Below are 13,726 nucleotides of genomic sequence, written 5' to 3'. Positions count from 1 at the left end.
ATCTTTAGAAACATTCCTTTTGCTTTTTAAATTCCATTGTGTTTTATGACAGAGCAGAAGTAAAAGTTTACTCCCCTTCTGCCCCTCTCATTTTGAATTCTAGAAATGGCTGAGCAGGAGCGCTTTCTACTGCATCAGGAAACCCTGCCTGAACAGCTGCTAGCGGAGAAGCAGCTGAGTCTCAGCACAATGCCAGTGCTGACTGCACCGCAGCTCATCAGTGTATGTGCTTTTCCAATTCTTGCACTTTCTTAGTCTCCAAACCACCTCAAGGTTCCTTGGGCCATATGGTGTAGTTTCTAAGAGTAGTCATCTTTCCACTTCCTGTTCCTGATAACTTTCCCCTGGAGTAAGTTGTTAGAAGCTGCTTGGGAGCAGGACACCAGTTAGCAGAAAGCAGTGGACCAGTCTCTGCCTCCCTGCAGATCTCCATCTATTCCTGAAGGTGCTTATCCAGGCGACCAGGGGAAATTACTTGTATATTACTTCTTCAGCACAGGACAGATATGTACCATGAGATACATTTCAGGCTCTTGTGTAAGAAAAATGGTTTAAGGACCTGGATTTAATGGCCTGTAACTGCCATCCTCAGTCTTCCTCTGCAACATAACCCATCCTGAGGGCACCACTAGATTGTGGGCTGCAGCCTAGATAAGACAGCTCTGTTGTTATATATACTTGTAGCTGCACCTCCACTCTTTCAAGAAAGTATTTCAAATGCAAGAATGATGCCATAGGGTTATCTTGAATTTGCTCTGATTATTTTAACAACTACATATTTGTCATAAGTAGTTATAAAAAGATAGGGAGATTCAAATTGATATTTTTAATAAAGCAAGTGTTTTTCTGATTATAAAATCACAGGGAATTTGCAGAATGCAGGAGTGAGTATAGTCAGCTGTGCTCCACCAGCCGGGGAAATCTGCTGGAACATGTTAATGTCTGTTTTCTTATCTTTCAAGTAAACTGTAGACCAACTGCCTGCTTTATCATAATCTCAATTGTTATAACTGTTTGAAGGGGCAACATTTCAAAGCGTTGTAGCCAGCTTTAAAATGCAAGGGCAGCAATTAATTGCAAAGAGGATACTTTAAAGAATGCTGAGCTGTGTGTGCTGCCTGGAACCTAAGAGTATAGTGTACTGACATTTAGAAGTATAATGCCAAGTTATTCAAGTTAATTGCTGATTGAACATGTGCATATTTTCAAAGATAGTTTACTGTGAGGTAGATGGAGTATAATTTGCAAATGTGACACTTCTTTACTATAAAAAAAAACCCTATAACTTGAAAGACAATGACGTCTTTTCTCCAGATGTTTCTCTAGTCTCACTTAAGTCTTTAAACTCTCCCTGAACCTTCCTTATCCTTGCCGTAGCTGTATGTCTGCGAAGAAAACAGAAGAGCCAATGAGTATGACTTCAAGAAGGCTCTGGACTTGCTGGAGTATGTCGAGGAGGTGAGTGAGGTCGCTCGGACGGTTGCAGGCAGGTGTCATAGACACACAGGCACATAGACGAAGGAAAAACCCCTCTTTCAGCCAGTCATAAAAATGTGAAAAAGGCCGTCTGCTTCAGCTCCCCCCACTCTTGGGTTACTTGCGGCTCTTTAGAGAAGCTGCCGGGAGAGTTTGTTTCCTGGCAATGCTCACACATCCCACACGTCTCTTTTCGGTGCACAAATAAAAAATGCTGCTTTTCAAAGTCCGAGGTACTTTTTTCTCTTTCCTTTATTAAGTCATTATTAGTTCCTCAGTTTATGTTGCTTTGTTAACTTATTCTTGATAGTATTCACCCTAAGAGAAGCTGTTCCTCAGCCTTTGAAAAAAATTGCAATGAAAATTCTGTAGAATAAGTAGTTAGCCTTGCAGTTGAGAGTAGTTTGGTGGATTTTAAAAACAGCCATTTGGAACAACACGGGTACATCTTGAGAATATCATGCTAAGCAAAGTAAGTCAGACAGAAAAAGCCAAGAACCATATGATTTCACTCATATGCGAGATATAAGACTGAAAGCAGCAAATGCACACACGAGACAAACGCTCGGCACAGACGACAGTGTGGTGGCCGCCAGAGGGGGGGGCCGAGTACATGGTGATGGGAGGCCGGCTTCGGGAGGCGGGCACAGTGCGGCCTGCAGAGCATGTGTCACAGACCCGCACGCCGGAAACCTGTCATCTTACTAACCAATGTCACCCCGATAAATTTTAAAAAGAGGAAAAAAAATATGTTTTTAAAAAGAAGAACAGTGTTTTGGCTGTTACATTACCATGTTTAAAATCTTAACCCTCTCAGAGTTTCTGACAAAACCAGATTATCAAAGAATAATCATAAACTAAGTCACAAGTTATTAATTGGCTTACTCTTCTGTGTAATTGTTAATGTTTTAAAGAAAAGGAATGTTTTAAAATTATGAATTAAACTAAAGCAATAATTACGCAAAATTAGGAGTTGTCAAGACTCAGATTTGAGCATGTATTTTTAAATCAGGACTTAATGAGGGTCTTTCTGCTTTGCTCTGAAGGAGGAAGAGATAAACACAGAAGACCTGAAACTGGAAATCCTTTGCAAAGCTCTCCAGAGAGATAAGTAAGTTTTCATAGGTGAACCTGAAGTACAGTTTTGGAAACGTACTCCTTAGGAATATTATATTATACATTAAGTAGTTTTGTAACCTAATTGCATTATAACATATACTAATATATTGTGAAAAATTTAGTGGTTGCATTAGTAACCTTAACTTTTTTATTCAATAATTAAGGAATAGCTTAAGAACTTAGGGCCACTGGCATAAATCTCTCTTTTTTATTTTAAAGTTTAGACTGTGAGTTTGCACAAAAATGCATGTTCCTTATTTTCACTGAAGTATGGCCAGTTCTGCCAAACAATACTTGAGGCTACTTTTTTTTAATAAAAAGTTAATGACCATTTGAGGGTCAGTGCCCTCCTCTGTGTTACCAAGGCCTCTTTTTCACATTCATCCCGCTCCTGCAGAGGAGGGTTTTTATCTACAGGGATGGGGATAGTTGGTGGCAGAGGAAGACTAAGAATAACCAGTTGTGGGGATGGATCGTTTCCAGGAAAAGAATTTTACAGAGAGCATGACCTGGGTGCTAAGAGCCTTCCCCACTCACAGTTTCCCTCTTTCCTCTGGTGCTTGAAATCGTAGTAGAACTATTTTTACTAAAGCATTTCTTCCTCTGCTCACTCCCAGATAGTTAAAATTGCTGTTAAATTTGGTCTTGGAGGTCACCCTCTGAGGCTTCTAGCTCTGCCTACTAGATTCTCTTCCTGATCATAACTGAATATGCTGTCATTTGACTGGAATTCCTGGCTTTTTGTTTAGCGTGTGGGATAAATCCATTGATTACTAACTACAAAGCAGTGGTCCGGGGTGTTGGGATTGCAGTAGCAGATCATCTCAACTAGACAAAGCAAACTTACAGACCAGACACTAGTTACCTAATTTTACTTTTATGAAAAACTGAATATATTATAATGTACTGTAACTATTGCCCATGCTCGGAAAGATCACGCTCGGGAGTCCTTACTAGCTTCTGTATAGAAATTCCTTGGGAAAGACACCTCACTACTTGGTTTTGACATCAAGTGCATAACAGTTACATTTGGTGAATGGGACCTAAGTGATCATCTTAATCTAATGTAAAGACTCCAAGTATAGTCAACATTTAAAGCTCCCTTGTTTAAATGTTTAAACCTGAAATAGTATCACAAAACTCAAGCTTTGCTATGCCTATGCCCCACCATCAAAACAAAACCCCAATATTTCAGATATTCAGATATGCCCATGATTTCATTTTGCCCTTACACTGATTTTATTTTGTAGCTGGTCCAGTTCAGATGGTAAAGATGATCCCATTGAAGTATCTAAAGACAGCATATTTGTGAAAATCTTACAGAAACTTTTAAAAGATGGTAAGTGGTTTGTTAATATTGGAAATGACAACATTACTCCTCAGTTCTAGAAATTTTAGAATAATCGGGATTTGCCAAGGTGTCAAATGCCAGGTGGTTTAAGATTAAACAGTATCATATTCAGAATTAAGGGATTGGTTCAGAATGAAGGAAGGGCTTTTTTCCTCCCTCAGCAATCGGGGAGCATGTATTGAGGTGAAGTCTCCATCCACCGGGTCATGGGTGCCTGCCCTGAGCAGAGTCTCCATGTGACACACAGCAGACAAGGAATGGACGCAGATGTTGGTTGTGACACTGAAAATCAATGTGATAGAAGTAATGGTTTCCTTTAATTTTTGTCTTCACATGTTATTGAAGTATGTTGTACATACAGAACAAAATGCACATATCATTACGTGGGGTTTTAAATTTTTCTAATTAGTCACCAGCATTCAGTGGTTGAGAAGAGGCCTTACAGAAGCCTTAGTTTTTGACTTCTCTTAAACATTAAAAAATTTACCCCCACCAGACTGAAATATTTACCTGGCAGGCGGTCAGCTGGAGCTGAGGGTGCTGCCCCCTGTGGGTGGGGCGTTGGCTGTAAGCACAGCAAGACCCCAGGCCACCTCCTTGTGCTGCACCTGCCGGGCCTTTGCAGACATTTGAGCTTTGACTCCTGCTCTAAAGAAAAAAAATGAACTATCAAGCATTAGATCTAAACAGAAGGCCTGTACTTTAAAAACAGAAGTCAAGTAAGATGTTAATTTTTTTTAGGGACTTGATCTTTTAGAAAGTGATACTTTGTTGGGCCGGCGTGGCTCAGCAGTTGGGTATCGACCTAGGATCCAGGAGACTGCTGTTCGATTCCTGGTCAGGGCACATACCCAGGTTGTGGGCTCAATCCCCAGTCGGGGGCACGCAGGAGGCAGCTGATCAATGACTCTCTCATCATTGATGTTTCTCTCTCCCTCTCCCTTCCTCTCTCTCAATTCAATAAAGACGCTTTTTTTTTTTTAAGTTATATTTTTAGAAAGGTAATACTATATTATAGAGAAAGTGTTAATGGTAATGTATATAAATAATTTGGATTTAGCCTCATGACATTTATTAATTCAGATTTTTATTGTATAACAGTACAAAAGTGGTGCTAAGCACTTTGAAGTATTAAAAAATATTATTTTGATAACCTTATGATAATGTAACAAATTATAAAATACTGTCTTACCAATTTAAAATTTTTCCTCCAGTTTTCTATATCAAATGAGAAATTATGTGTACTCTCCTGTAACCACCCAGATCTCAGTTTAAACAGTCCATTTAATCAGTGCTCATTGGCTTCCCAGCCCAAATGAGTCTCCCACCCACCTGAAGTTTAGATTTAAACTTGAATACATTTGGAGACACTGTAGCTAGCTTTCATGAAGGTATTTCTACTAAATTGTTTCCCAAATAGAATATATAATTGTTTGAAATAATTGTTTTCAGGTGATTATTAGTTTAAAAAAACAACTCCCACATTGGAGGAATGACTTAAGCTGTGGGGGAAAATGAGATTTCAGGCCTCATTAAAGACTTTAAATAGACCGGCTGTTTTGACCACTAAGGGGAAAAACACTCAAGCCGCCTCTAAGAACGTCACATGGTTAGACTTGCAAATGTGCCTGACAGATGGAAGGAATTTAAACAGAGTGTTTCCCCGTGGCGTGGTGGCGTGACAGTTTAAATAGAAGCACAGGTGTGCTTACCACCCATCCTGACTCATCTGAGAGTTTTACGAAAATAAAACGCGGCTTTCTGTTTGTGTCTGCAGGCATTCAGCTCAGCGAGTACCTGCCCGAGGTGAGAGACCTGCTGCAGGCGGAGCAGCTCGGAAGCTTAAAGTCCAATCCCTACTTCGAGTTTGTTTTGAAAGCAAATTATGAATATTATGTCCAGGGGCAAATGTAACTTCTTTAAAAATGGTCATTGTTGCTGAAAATTTGTATAAGCTTTTTCTTATAAAAATGTCTAGTGGTTTGTACAGTTTTATAACCTGTTTTGATGAGTTTTTATACTTTATTTGGAAGCTCCTACAAAAGTGAGCACAGTTTTGGTTTTTAGTACCGTGGTATTTCCATCTGGAATTTATTGTTGTTTCCGTACTCGCTACCCATTCTTTCCCCTCTCACTCTGTCCAGGGTCGTAGTTCTTGCCCTGGTTCTGGCTGCTTGTGTGCTCATGGCACTTCTAGGCTTCAGCTTCTGTGACCCTAAAAATGACACGACTGCACTAGATTGTCTCTGAAATTGCTGTGACTCTAGGTATCGTGCGCTGAAGAGAGTCTGGAGTGATTGGTGTCTGTCTGGTTAGGGCTCGTTGGGAATGTCTAGTAAATTAAGTGTCAGATTTTGCTGACCTGTAAATAAAGTGTTGGACTAAATGACAAAACAGAGTGGGCCTGATTCATGTGAGCCTGGTAACTGATTAACGCATTGGGGAAATTTTAACTTCTACATAAATAAGAATATTAATGAAAGCATTTTAGTAAATAAAACGTGTAGCCTTCTTTATAATATTAGGATTAGTTATAATCTTAGTATTGGGATTCAGTCAACTTTGCATATTTTTAGGATGATTTTTACTGAATTCCAGCTTTCCCACAGTCCGCCTAGCTAATAGAAAGCACATGTAATACTAAAAACCATTCTAGATTTTTAAAATATGGCCGCTGATTGACCTGGAAAGTGGTGGTCCTCCAGGCTGCTTTGTCCTGACCAAGGTTGTCGTTCAGTTTATCGGCCTTAAGTACAGATCAGAGCTTGGAGAGCGAGTCGCTGGCATACTCCCCTTCCGCCCAGCTGAAGGGGCACCTCACCGCTTGCTCCAGCCGCTGGAAAGGCCAGCGGTCAGATGCGGAGAAGAGTCCAGTCCTGGCGCACCAAGTGCGGTCATGGTGGCTGCAGCCCAGCCCTGAGCGTGTTCACCAGAACAGGGAATGGAACCGTTTCAGTAACAGTCAGAGGGAGGATGCTGACAGCCCGCTGTCCTCACGTTTGTGGCCTGTGTTGGGACAGCGCCGGGGTCCAGCTCAGGAATATAGTGGGTACTAGAGGCGTGAGGGAGAGGGACTTGTCAGGTGGGGGCTGAGAAATAACTGAGATTAGGACTATGATTTTGAATAACTTTTTTCTTCTAAATTTTAAAAACTTGTTCCACGATGTCACCTTTATCAAAGGATTATTGATTTTTTATATGCATTGAATAATCGGTAATGACAAGTTCTAAAGGTGCTATAAGGTTTTCTGAGGACAAGAAACGCCTGCCTTGGATGGGCTTCCCTTCCCGTCTTTGAACACTCTTCTGAAAGACACAGTTCGCGGCTGTGACTAAGTCAAGGAGTGAGGCTGTTTTTTAATTTTAACTAATTAATTTATTTTAACCCTCACCCGAGGATGTTTTTGTTGATTTTTAGAGACAGACGAAAGGGGGGTGAGAGAGAAACATCAGTCGCTGCCTCCCATGCGCGTCCCAACCGGGGATCAAACCCGCAGCCTCGGTACGTGCCCTGGCCGGGATTTGAACCCACAGCCTTTTGGTGTGCGGAATGACGCTCCAGCCAGCTGAGCCACCAGCCAGGGCAAACCTTTTTTTTTTTAAGTGTATGGAAGAAAATAAACCCCTGTAATTCCACCAGCCAGAAACAACCTCAGTTGCCATTTTGAACCATGTCTTAGAGTATCTGGGGCTGTGCAGACTCAGATCCTGTGACCGACTCCTGATGTGCGAGGCTGTAAGCGTTTCTGTGTGGCCCTCACCTCCTGCAGGAAGCCCTCACTCAGGCGACAGGTTCTCAGATCTGCGGTGAAACGACCATTAAACCAGTTTTGCCACCGGCTAACGGATACAAATAAGAGCTAAGCTCCTATGGTGTCTCATCAGTGTTACAGCGAAATGCTGAACAAAACGACGTTATTTGAGGACCTGCTGTGTTTCTCAGCTTTTTTTGTTATTCCTCCTCAGGAGCCTTTGTAGATGGTGGTTTCCTAATCACGCTGCGCCTCCACCCCCATGAAAGTGGGACACCGCAGACAGGCTGTGTATCTTCATGTGCCATGGCCTTCGGAAGCCACAGTCGTCATAATATCTAAGATTTTTTTCACCCCCAAGAGCCAGTCCCCCATCCCCTTGGAGAATGCTTGTCTCCCGTATTCTTCAAGATACAGTTTTCTAGTGGCGGCAGGGTGCTTTACCACAGGGCTGCAGCGTTATCGCCCCCCCCCCAGTCTTAAAACACTTAGGTTAATAGTGTGGGCTTGGTTTTCTATTTTAAGTGATGCTATAATAAAGCTTTGTACGGAAATCTTTGTGCAGTCCAGATACATTTAAAATCAGATGAACTCCCCCCGTTTGTGACGACGTTGATGTGTGTTAGTGAACACATCTAATGGTTTTTAACGTGCTTTGCTAACCTCTCAGCCCCTCCGAACACTGAGAAGAAGGATACCGTGCCTTTTATTGTCTCTTGTGTCTCCAGCACTTACCTAGTTTTAACCGTCGAGCCAGTCTTAGGGAATAGGCGGGCACAGCACCGGGCGCCCCAAGGCATAGGATGGAGATGCCCCCCCCCCCGGTCTGTTCCCTGAGCCAGTGAGAATTGGACAAGACCCGACGGGACTGAGCAGCCCCAGGGTGGCTCTGAGGGACCCCCGAGCCAGCCCCACTGCGGGCAGAGCAGACGGCTGGGCCGCGGTCTCAGGAGCGTCTTCCCGGGCGTCGCTGCTCCAGCAGACTCCTCCGAGCTGCGAGTGTTATTTATTCACAGCTTTCCATGTGTGTTGGAATTTAATAAATTTTAATAAATTTAATAAATTTTCCTTCTGCGAAGCCGGAACAAACTCCTCTTTGCGTTTAGAGGATGATGCTTAGAAAAGCTCGCTGTAGGAGGGATCAGAGTGGCCCCGAGCAAGAGTTTCGGGAAATATCAACCCCGCTCCCCTTTACAGCGTCAGCAAAGCATTCGGTGTTTCGTTCGTTACAGCGGTTGCTTCCTGCCTTCAAGGCCAAAATTGCCCCCCCCCCCCGCTGCTTTTCCAGTGTCTCACTCCCCACAGGCAGCAGGAGCAGGCATTAAAAATGAAATGTGGTCCGTCAGCTATTAAAATAATGCAAAAGGCTAACTGTGAGCCCTGGCCCGGTAGCTCCCTTGGTTACCAAGAGCACCGTCCTGATGTGCCAAGGTTGTGGGTTCGAGCCGCCATCAGGGAATCCACCAGTGAATGCCTAAGGAGGCGGGACAAATCACTCCCTTTCCCTTCCTCTCTGTAAAAATCAATTAAAAACGCATGCCTGGTTCTATTTAAAGGCTAAATATGAAACCATCGTCGCTCTTAACTGACGGCCCTTTGTTCTCGCTGCACAGGCCCGATGCTGAGCAAACTTCTTGTTCTTTCGTGGACTCGGGTCATTTTAGGAAATGTCGCCCTGATGGGGGGGCTACACGCGCTTTCGTGTCCCCAGAGACCCCACGCCTGTCCCCGTTGCTGAGTCCCGCTACCCACCGGGAATTGTGGCTATTTGGGGGACACTTAACACCTCCGAAAAATGAATGGTTCCACTCTGGCGTGCACCACACCCCTGAGTACCCCCGAAAGCATGTCCCTGAGGTCACCGCAGGACGCCTCTCCTGTGCCTTCCCCGGCGAGGTGAGAGCTGCTCTTGCCCTGGGGGGACCTGAGGCAGCCGCCGTGACCCCTCGCCCCGCCCCTGAGTAGCGGGAGCCCTAGGGACTGGAAAGGTGCGCCCTGCACCCGGGTATAAATAGCGCCTCAGCCGCGGCGATGGGGCCTCCAAGGTGGACGGCGCACAGCCTGGCCTGGCAAGCCGCGGCCTCTAAATATAAAGAGTTTGTTCAGGCTCCGCAGGAGGAAAACGGCCGCCTGTCCAGTGCGGTGCCCTTGTCCTTCCTGTTGAGAGAGGACAGCAGGCTTCCTCCAGTCAGCACCGGCCTCGGGGCCCTGGGTGTGGCCCTCCCGCCGCCCGGGGGGCTCTGGCCTGAGCCCCCGCCGGCCCAGCGCAGCCCGGGCGCCCCGTCGGCGGGAAGGGACGTCCCATAGGGTTGCTTTCTATGTCCCCCCCCCCCGGCGCCCTGCCTGTCACCCAGCGGACAGCTCCGGGGGCCCTGGCTTTGCGCCCCAAGCGCGCGGAGCCCCTGCCTGGACCTGTCCCCGAGCCCCGCGCCCCCGCCCCCGCTGCGCGCCGCCAGCTGTCTGTCCGGGGACAGCTGCGCGCCGGGCCTCTCGGCGGTGGGGGGGGGGCCTTGGATCAGCCCCCTGGACTCGGGAGCTGGGGTGCCATGGAGCCTGCAGGTCCCGGGGAGGGGTCGCCTTCCTGCCCTGCCTGGGGCGCGGGATGTGACCGCCTCTCCCCAGCCTCTCAGCGCCCCCCCCTTGGACACGGCTCCCTCCTCCCCGTGGTCGCCGAGGGAGGGTTTGGGGCCCGAGGAAAGAACCCGAAGAAAGGGCGAAGTGTGGGAGTCGCCGTCCGAGCGCGCAGCGCGCCGAGTGGACAGGTGCAGCCGGGAGCGCAGGCGCGGGCGCGGCCCCGGGAGCTGTGACCCTCGCGCCACCCTGTCCCCTCCTGCGGGCGGCCAGGCCGGGCCGGGAGGGGCCGGCGACCCGGCGACGCTCCATATACGGCCCGGCCCGCATTACCTGGGCCTGGGCCAGGCGGCTCCTTCTTTGGTCAGTGCAGGGGACCCGGGCCGGGGCCAGGCCGCGAACCGGCCGGGGGAGGGGTCTCCAGTGCCCAACACCCAAATATGGCTCGAGAAGGGGAGCGACATTCCTGCGGGGCGGCGGGGCTGGCAGCGCCCGCGGGCCCTATAAAACCGGAGCGGGGCGCCCTCGGCCACCGCAGCGGACATCGCCCAGAGGAGCCTTGCGTCCCTCCCGTGGCGACCAGGGCCCAAGCCGGAGAGCGACAGGTGTAGCCGCCCGCCCAGGTAGGGCAGGAGCCCGAAGGGGACAGAGGGACAAGGGCCCGCCGACCCACTTGACCAGCCCCAAGTCTGCGCCCTGCGCCCTGGTCCCCGGAGCCAGGCTCCCTTTAAAGACCGGGGGCCACCAGACAACCGGCCTTTGGGAACGTCTCCAAACCCGCCCCTCCTCTGGCTGCTCTACCTGGCATTTAGCATGTGCCCAGGGACACAAAGGTTTCTTTTTAGTCGCCCCCAAAGCAACTGCCTCCCAACCACGAGCGCCAGAGCCAAGGGGCAGCGAGGGCCCGTCCTCCCTGGGCTGCCATCCGGGGAAAGGGCGCCCGGGTTGTGCTCTGGAAAGTCGTGGGGCCCCGGAATGAGCCGCCCCTCCTCGGACGGTGCCTCACGGCCCTTCCCACAGCCCCTTCCGCCCGCGCACCCGCCGGGCGAGTGGGCATCGCGGGCCCCCCAGGCGAGGGGAGGGTGGGCGCGGGCACCTGACCCGCAGCGGGTGGCGCGGCGAAGGCGCAGCGGTCTCCGGGGACACGGTGCCCCTGGGCTCCCGGGGTGGAGAAATTCTGCGTGGTCCCCACGCCCCCGTGTCTCTCTGCGCGGCCGGGGGAGGGAAGCTGGACACCGTCCCTCCGGCCGTCCCCCGGTTTGACGCGCGCGGTCCGTGGGTCCCGCGGGGCCTCCTGGACCGACGCGCCGTCACCTCCGCGGCCTCGCTGTCTTTGCAGAAACCAAGCACCATGTGCGACGAAGACGAGACCACCGCCCTCGTGTGCGACAACGGCTCGGGCCTGGTGAAAGCCGGCTTCGCGGGCGACGACGCCCCTAGGGCCGTGTTCCCGTCCATCGTGGGCCGCCCTCGCCACCAGGTCAGGCTGCGCGCCGCGGAGGGGCCGGGCCGGGGGTCCTCGCGTGGCCGGCGCCGCGGTAACGAGCGCCCGGGTCTCCGCTCCGCAGGGCGTCATGGTGGGCATGGGGCAGAAAGACTCCTACGTGGGCGACGAGGCGCAGAGCAAGAGGGGCATCCTGACGCTGAAGTACCCCATCGAGCACGGCATCATCACCAACTGGGACGACATGGAGAAGATCTGGCACCACACCTTCTACAACGAGCTCCGCGTGGCCCCCGAGGAGCACCCCACCCTGCTCACCGAGGCCCCCCTCAACCCCAAGGCCAACCGCGAGAAGATGACCCAGATCATGTTCGAGACCTTCAACGTCCCTGCCATGTACGTGGCCATCCAGGCCGTGCTGTCCCTCTACGCGTCCGGCCGTACCACCGGTGAGTGCCCGCCGCGCGCCCCGCCCCGCCCCGCCGCCCTGCGCCCCGTGCGCGCGGTGCCCGCCTCGCCGCCCCCAGGGCTCGGCCCCGCGCGCACTCACTCCCCGCCCCGCCGCCCTGCGCCCCGAGCGCGCGGTGCCCGCCTCGCCGCCCCCAGGGCCCGGCCGCGCGCTCACTCCCCGCCCCGCCCCCGCAGGCATCGTGCTGGACTCCGGCGACGGCGTCACCCACAACGTGCCCATCTATGAGGGCTACGCCCTGCCGCACGCGATCATGCGCCTGGACCTGGCCGGCCGCGACCTCACCGACTACCTGATGAAGATCCTCACCGAGCGTGGCTACTCCTTCGTGACCACAGGTGCGCGGCCGCCGGGCACCCTGGGCGGGCGGGGCGGCGCGCGGGCCCCGGGGCTGCGCGCTGAAACCTCCCCCCTGGCCCCTGCGCCCCGCAGCTGAGCGCGAGATCGTGCGCGACATCAAGGAGAAGCTGTGCTACGTGGCCCTGGACTTCGAGAACGAGATGGCGACGGCCGCCTCCTCCTCCTCGCTGGAGAAGAGCTACGAGCTGCCCGACGGGCAGGTCATCACCATCGGCAACGAGCGCTTCCGCTGCCCGGAGACGCTCTTCCAGCCCTCCTTCATCGGTGAGCCCCGCCGGTCCCCACCGGTCCCCACCCCCCCGTCCCCGGGGCCAAGCGTCCCGCCACCCCCAGTTCTCCCGCCCCCGCGTGCGCCTGCTCACGCTCCCCGCCCGTCCCCGCGCATCCCCGCCCGTCCCCGTGCATCCCCGCTCTTCCCCGGGGCGGCGCGCGCCCCGCCACCCCGCGCGCCGCCTCACGCTCCCCCTGCGGCCCCCAGGCATGGAGTCGGCGGGCATCCACGAGACCACCTACAACAGCATCATGAAGTGCGACATCGACATCAGGAAGGACCTGTACGCGAACAACGTCATGTCTGGGGGCACCACCATGTACCCGGGTATCGCCGACCGCATGCAGAAGGAGATCACCGCCCTGGCCCCCAGCACCATGAAGATCAAGGTGGGTGGCCGCCCGCGGCCCCGCCCGCGCGCGCCCCGGCCCGCCCCCGCCCCCGCCCCCGCCTGACTCCGTGTCTTTGCAGATCATCGCCCCGCCCGAGCGCAAGTACTCCGTGTGGATCGGCGGCTCCATCCTGGCCTCGCTGTCCACCTTCCAGCAGATGTGGATCACCAAGCAGGAGTACGACGAGGCCGGCCCGTCCATCGTCCACCGCAAATGCTTCTAGACCCCGCGTCCCCACAGCGCGCCACTTCTCCTCAGGACAACACCTCTGCCCGACAGGCAGGCGGCGGACCTCGAGCCACCGCGCAGCAACTTTCTCTCCAGCAACTTTGTTGCAGCCGCCGCGAACCGACACAGTGTTTATAACGTGTACATACATTAACTTATTTACCTCATTTTGTTATTTTTAAAACAAAGCCCTGTGGAAGGAAAAGGAAAACTTGAAGCATTAAACTCAGCCATTCTGTTATGCTGCGTAAAGTCGTTTGTTGCGTTTATTTGCCGGGGTGGGGAGCGGCGGG

At 51.6% G+C, this 13,726-nt stretch overlaps 2 protein-coding genes across 2 annotated transcripts in view; both read left to right on the top strand.

The window, feature by feature from the left end:
• The window catches only part of NUP133 (nucleoporin 133), a 34,495-nt gene extending 28,158 nt beyond the window's left edge, over window positions 1-6,337 (top strand). The window contains exons 22-26 of the mRNA XM_081124184.1: window positions 104-222; window positions 1,378-1,458; window positions 2,523-2,587; window positions 3,846-3,934; window positions 5,724-6,337. Of these exons, the coding sequence (XP_080980310.1) occupies window positions 104-222; window positions 1,378-1,458; window positions 2,523-2,587; window positions 3,846-3,934; window positions 5,724-5,860 (491 nt within the window). The 3' untranslated portion in view covers window positions 5,861-6,337. The remainder of the gene's footprint in view (window positions 1-103; window positions 223-1,377; window positions 1,459-2,522; window positions 2,588-3,845; window positions 3,935-5,723) is intronic.
• A 4,149-nt stretch (window positions 6,338-10,486) lies between these two features.
• On the top strand, window positions 10,487-13,674 carry ACTA1 (actin alpha 1, skeletal muscle). The gene is made up of 7 exons (XM_081123947.1): window positions 10,487-10,892; window positions 11,609-11,749; window positions 11,838-12,162; window positions 12,359-12,520; window positions 12,615-12,806; window positions 13,021-13,202; window positions 13,285-13,674. The coding sequence occupies exons 2-7, from the start codon at window positions 11,621-11,623 to the stop codon at window positions 13,426-13,428; spliced, it is 1,134 nt and encodes a 377-aa protein (XP_080980073.1). The 5' UTR covers window positions 10,487-10,892; window positions 11,609-11,620; the 3' UTR covers window positions 13,429-13,674.
• The last annotated feature ends 52 nt before the right edge of the window (window positions 13,675-13,726 follow it).

Source organism: Miniopterus schreibersii, assembly GCF_964146895.1.
Source record: "Miniopterus schreibersii genome assembly, chromosome: 21".
Lineage (NCBI taxonomy): Eukaryota > Metazoa > Chordata > Mammalia > Chiroptera > Miniopteridae > Miniopterus > Miniopterus schreibersii.
Note: the sequence above shows the minus strand (reverse complement) of the source record. Positions and strands in the feature narration are given on the sequence as shown.

What these genes read in the sequence shown, in the direction of transcription:
- ACTA1 (XM_081123947.1), top strand. Translation starts at nt 11,621, where the DNA reads ATGTGCGACGAAGACGAGACCACCGCCCTCGTGTGCGACAACGGCTCG. An exon ending in CGCGTCCGGCCGTACCACCG is followed by an intron (nt 12,163 to 12,358) that starts GTGAGTGCCCGC and finishes CCGCCCCCGCAG; the next exon opens with GCATCGTGCTGGACTCCGGC. An exon ending in CTACTCCTTCGTGACCACAG is followed by an intron (nt 12,521 to 12,614) that starts GTGCGCGGCCGC and finishes TGCGCCCCGCAG; the next exon opens with CTGAGCGCGAGATCGTGCGC.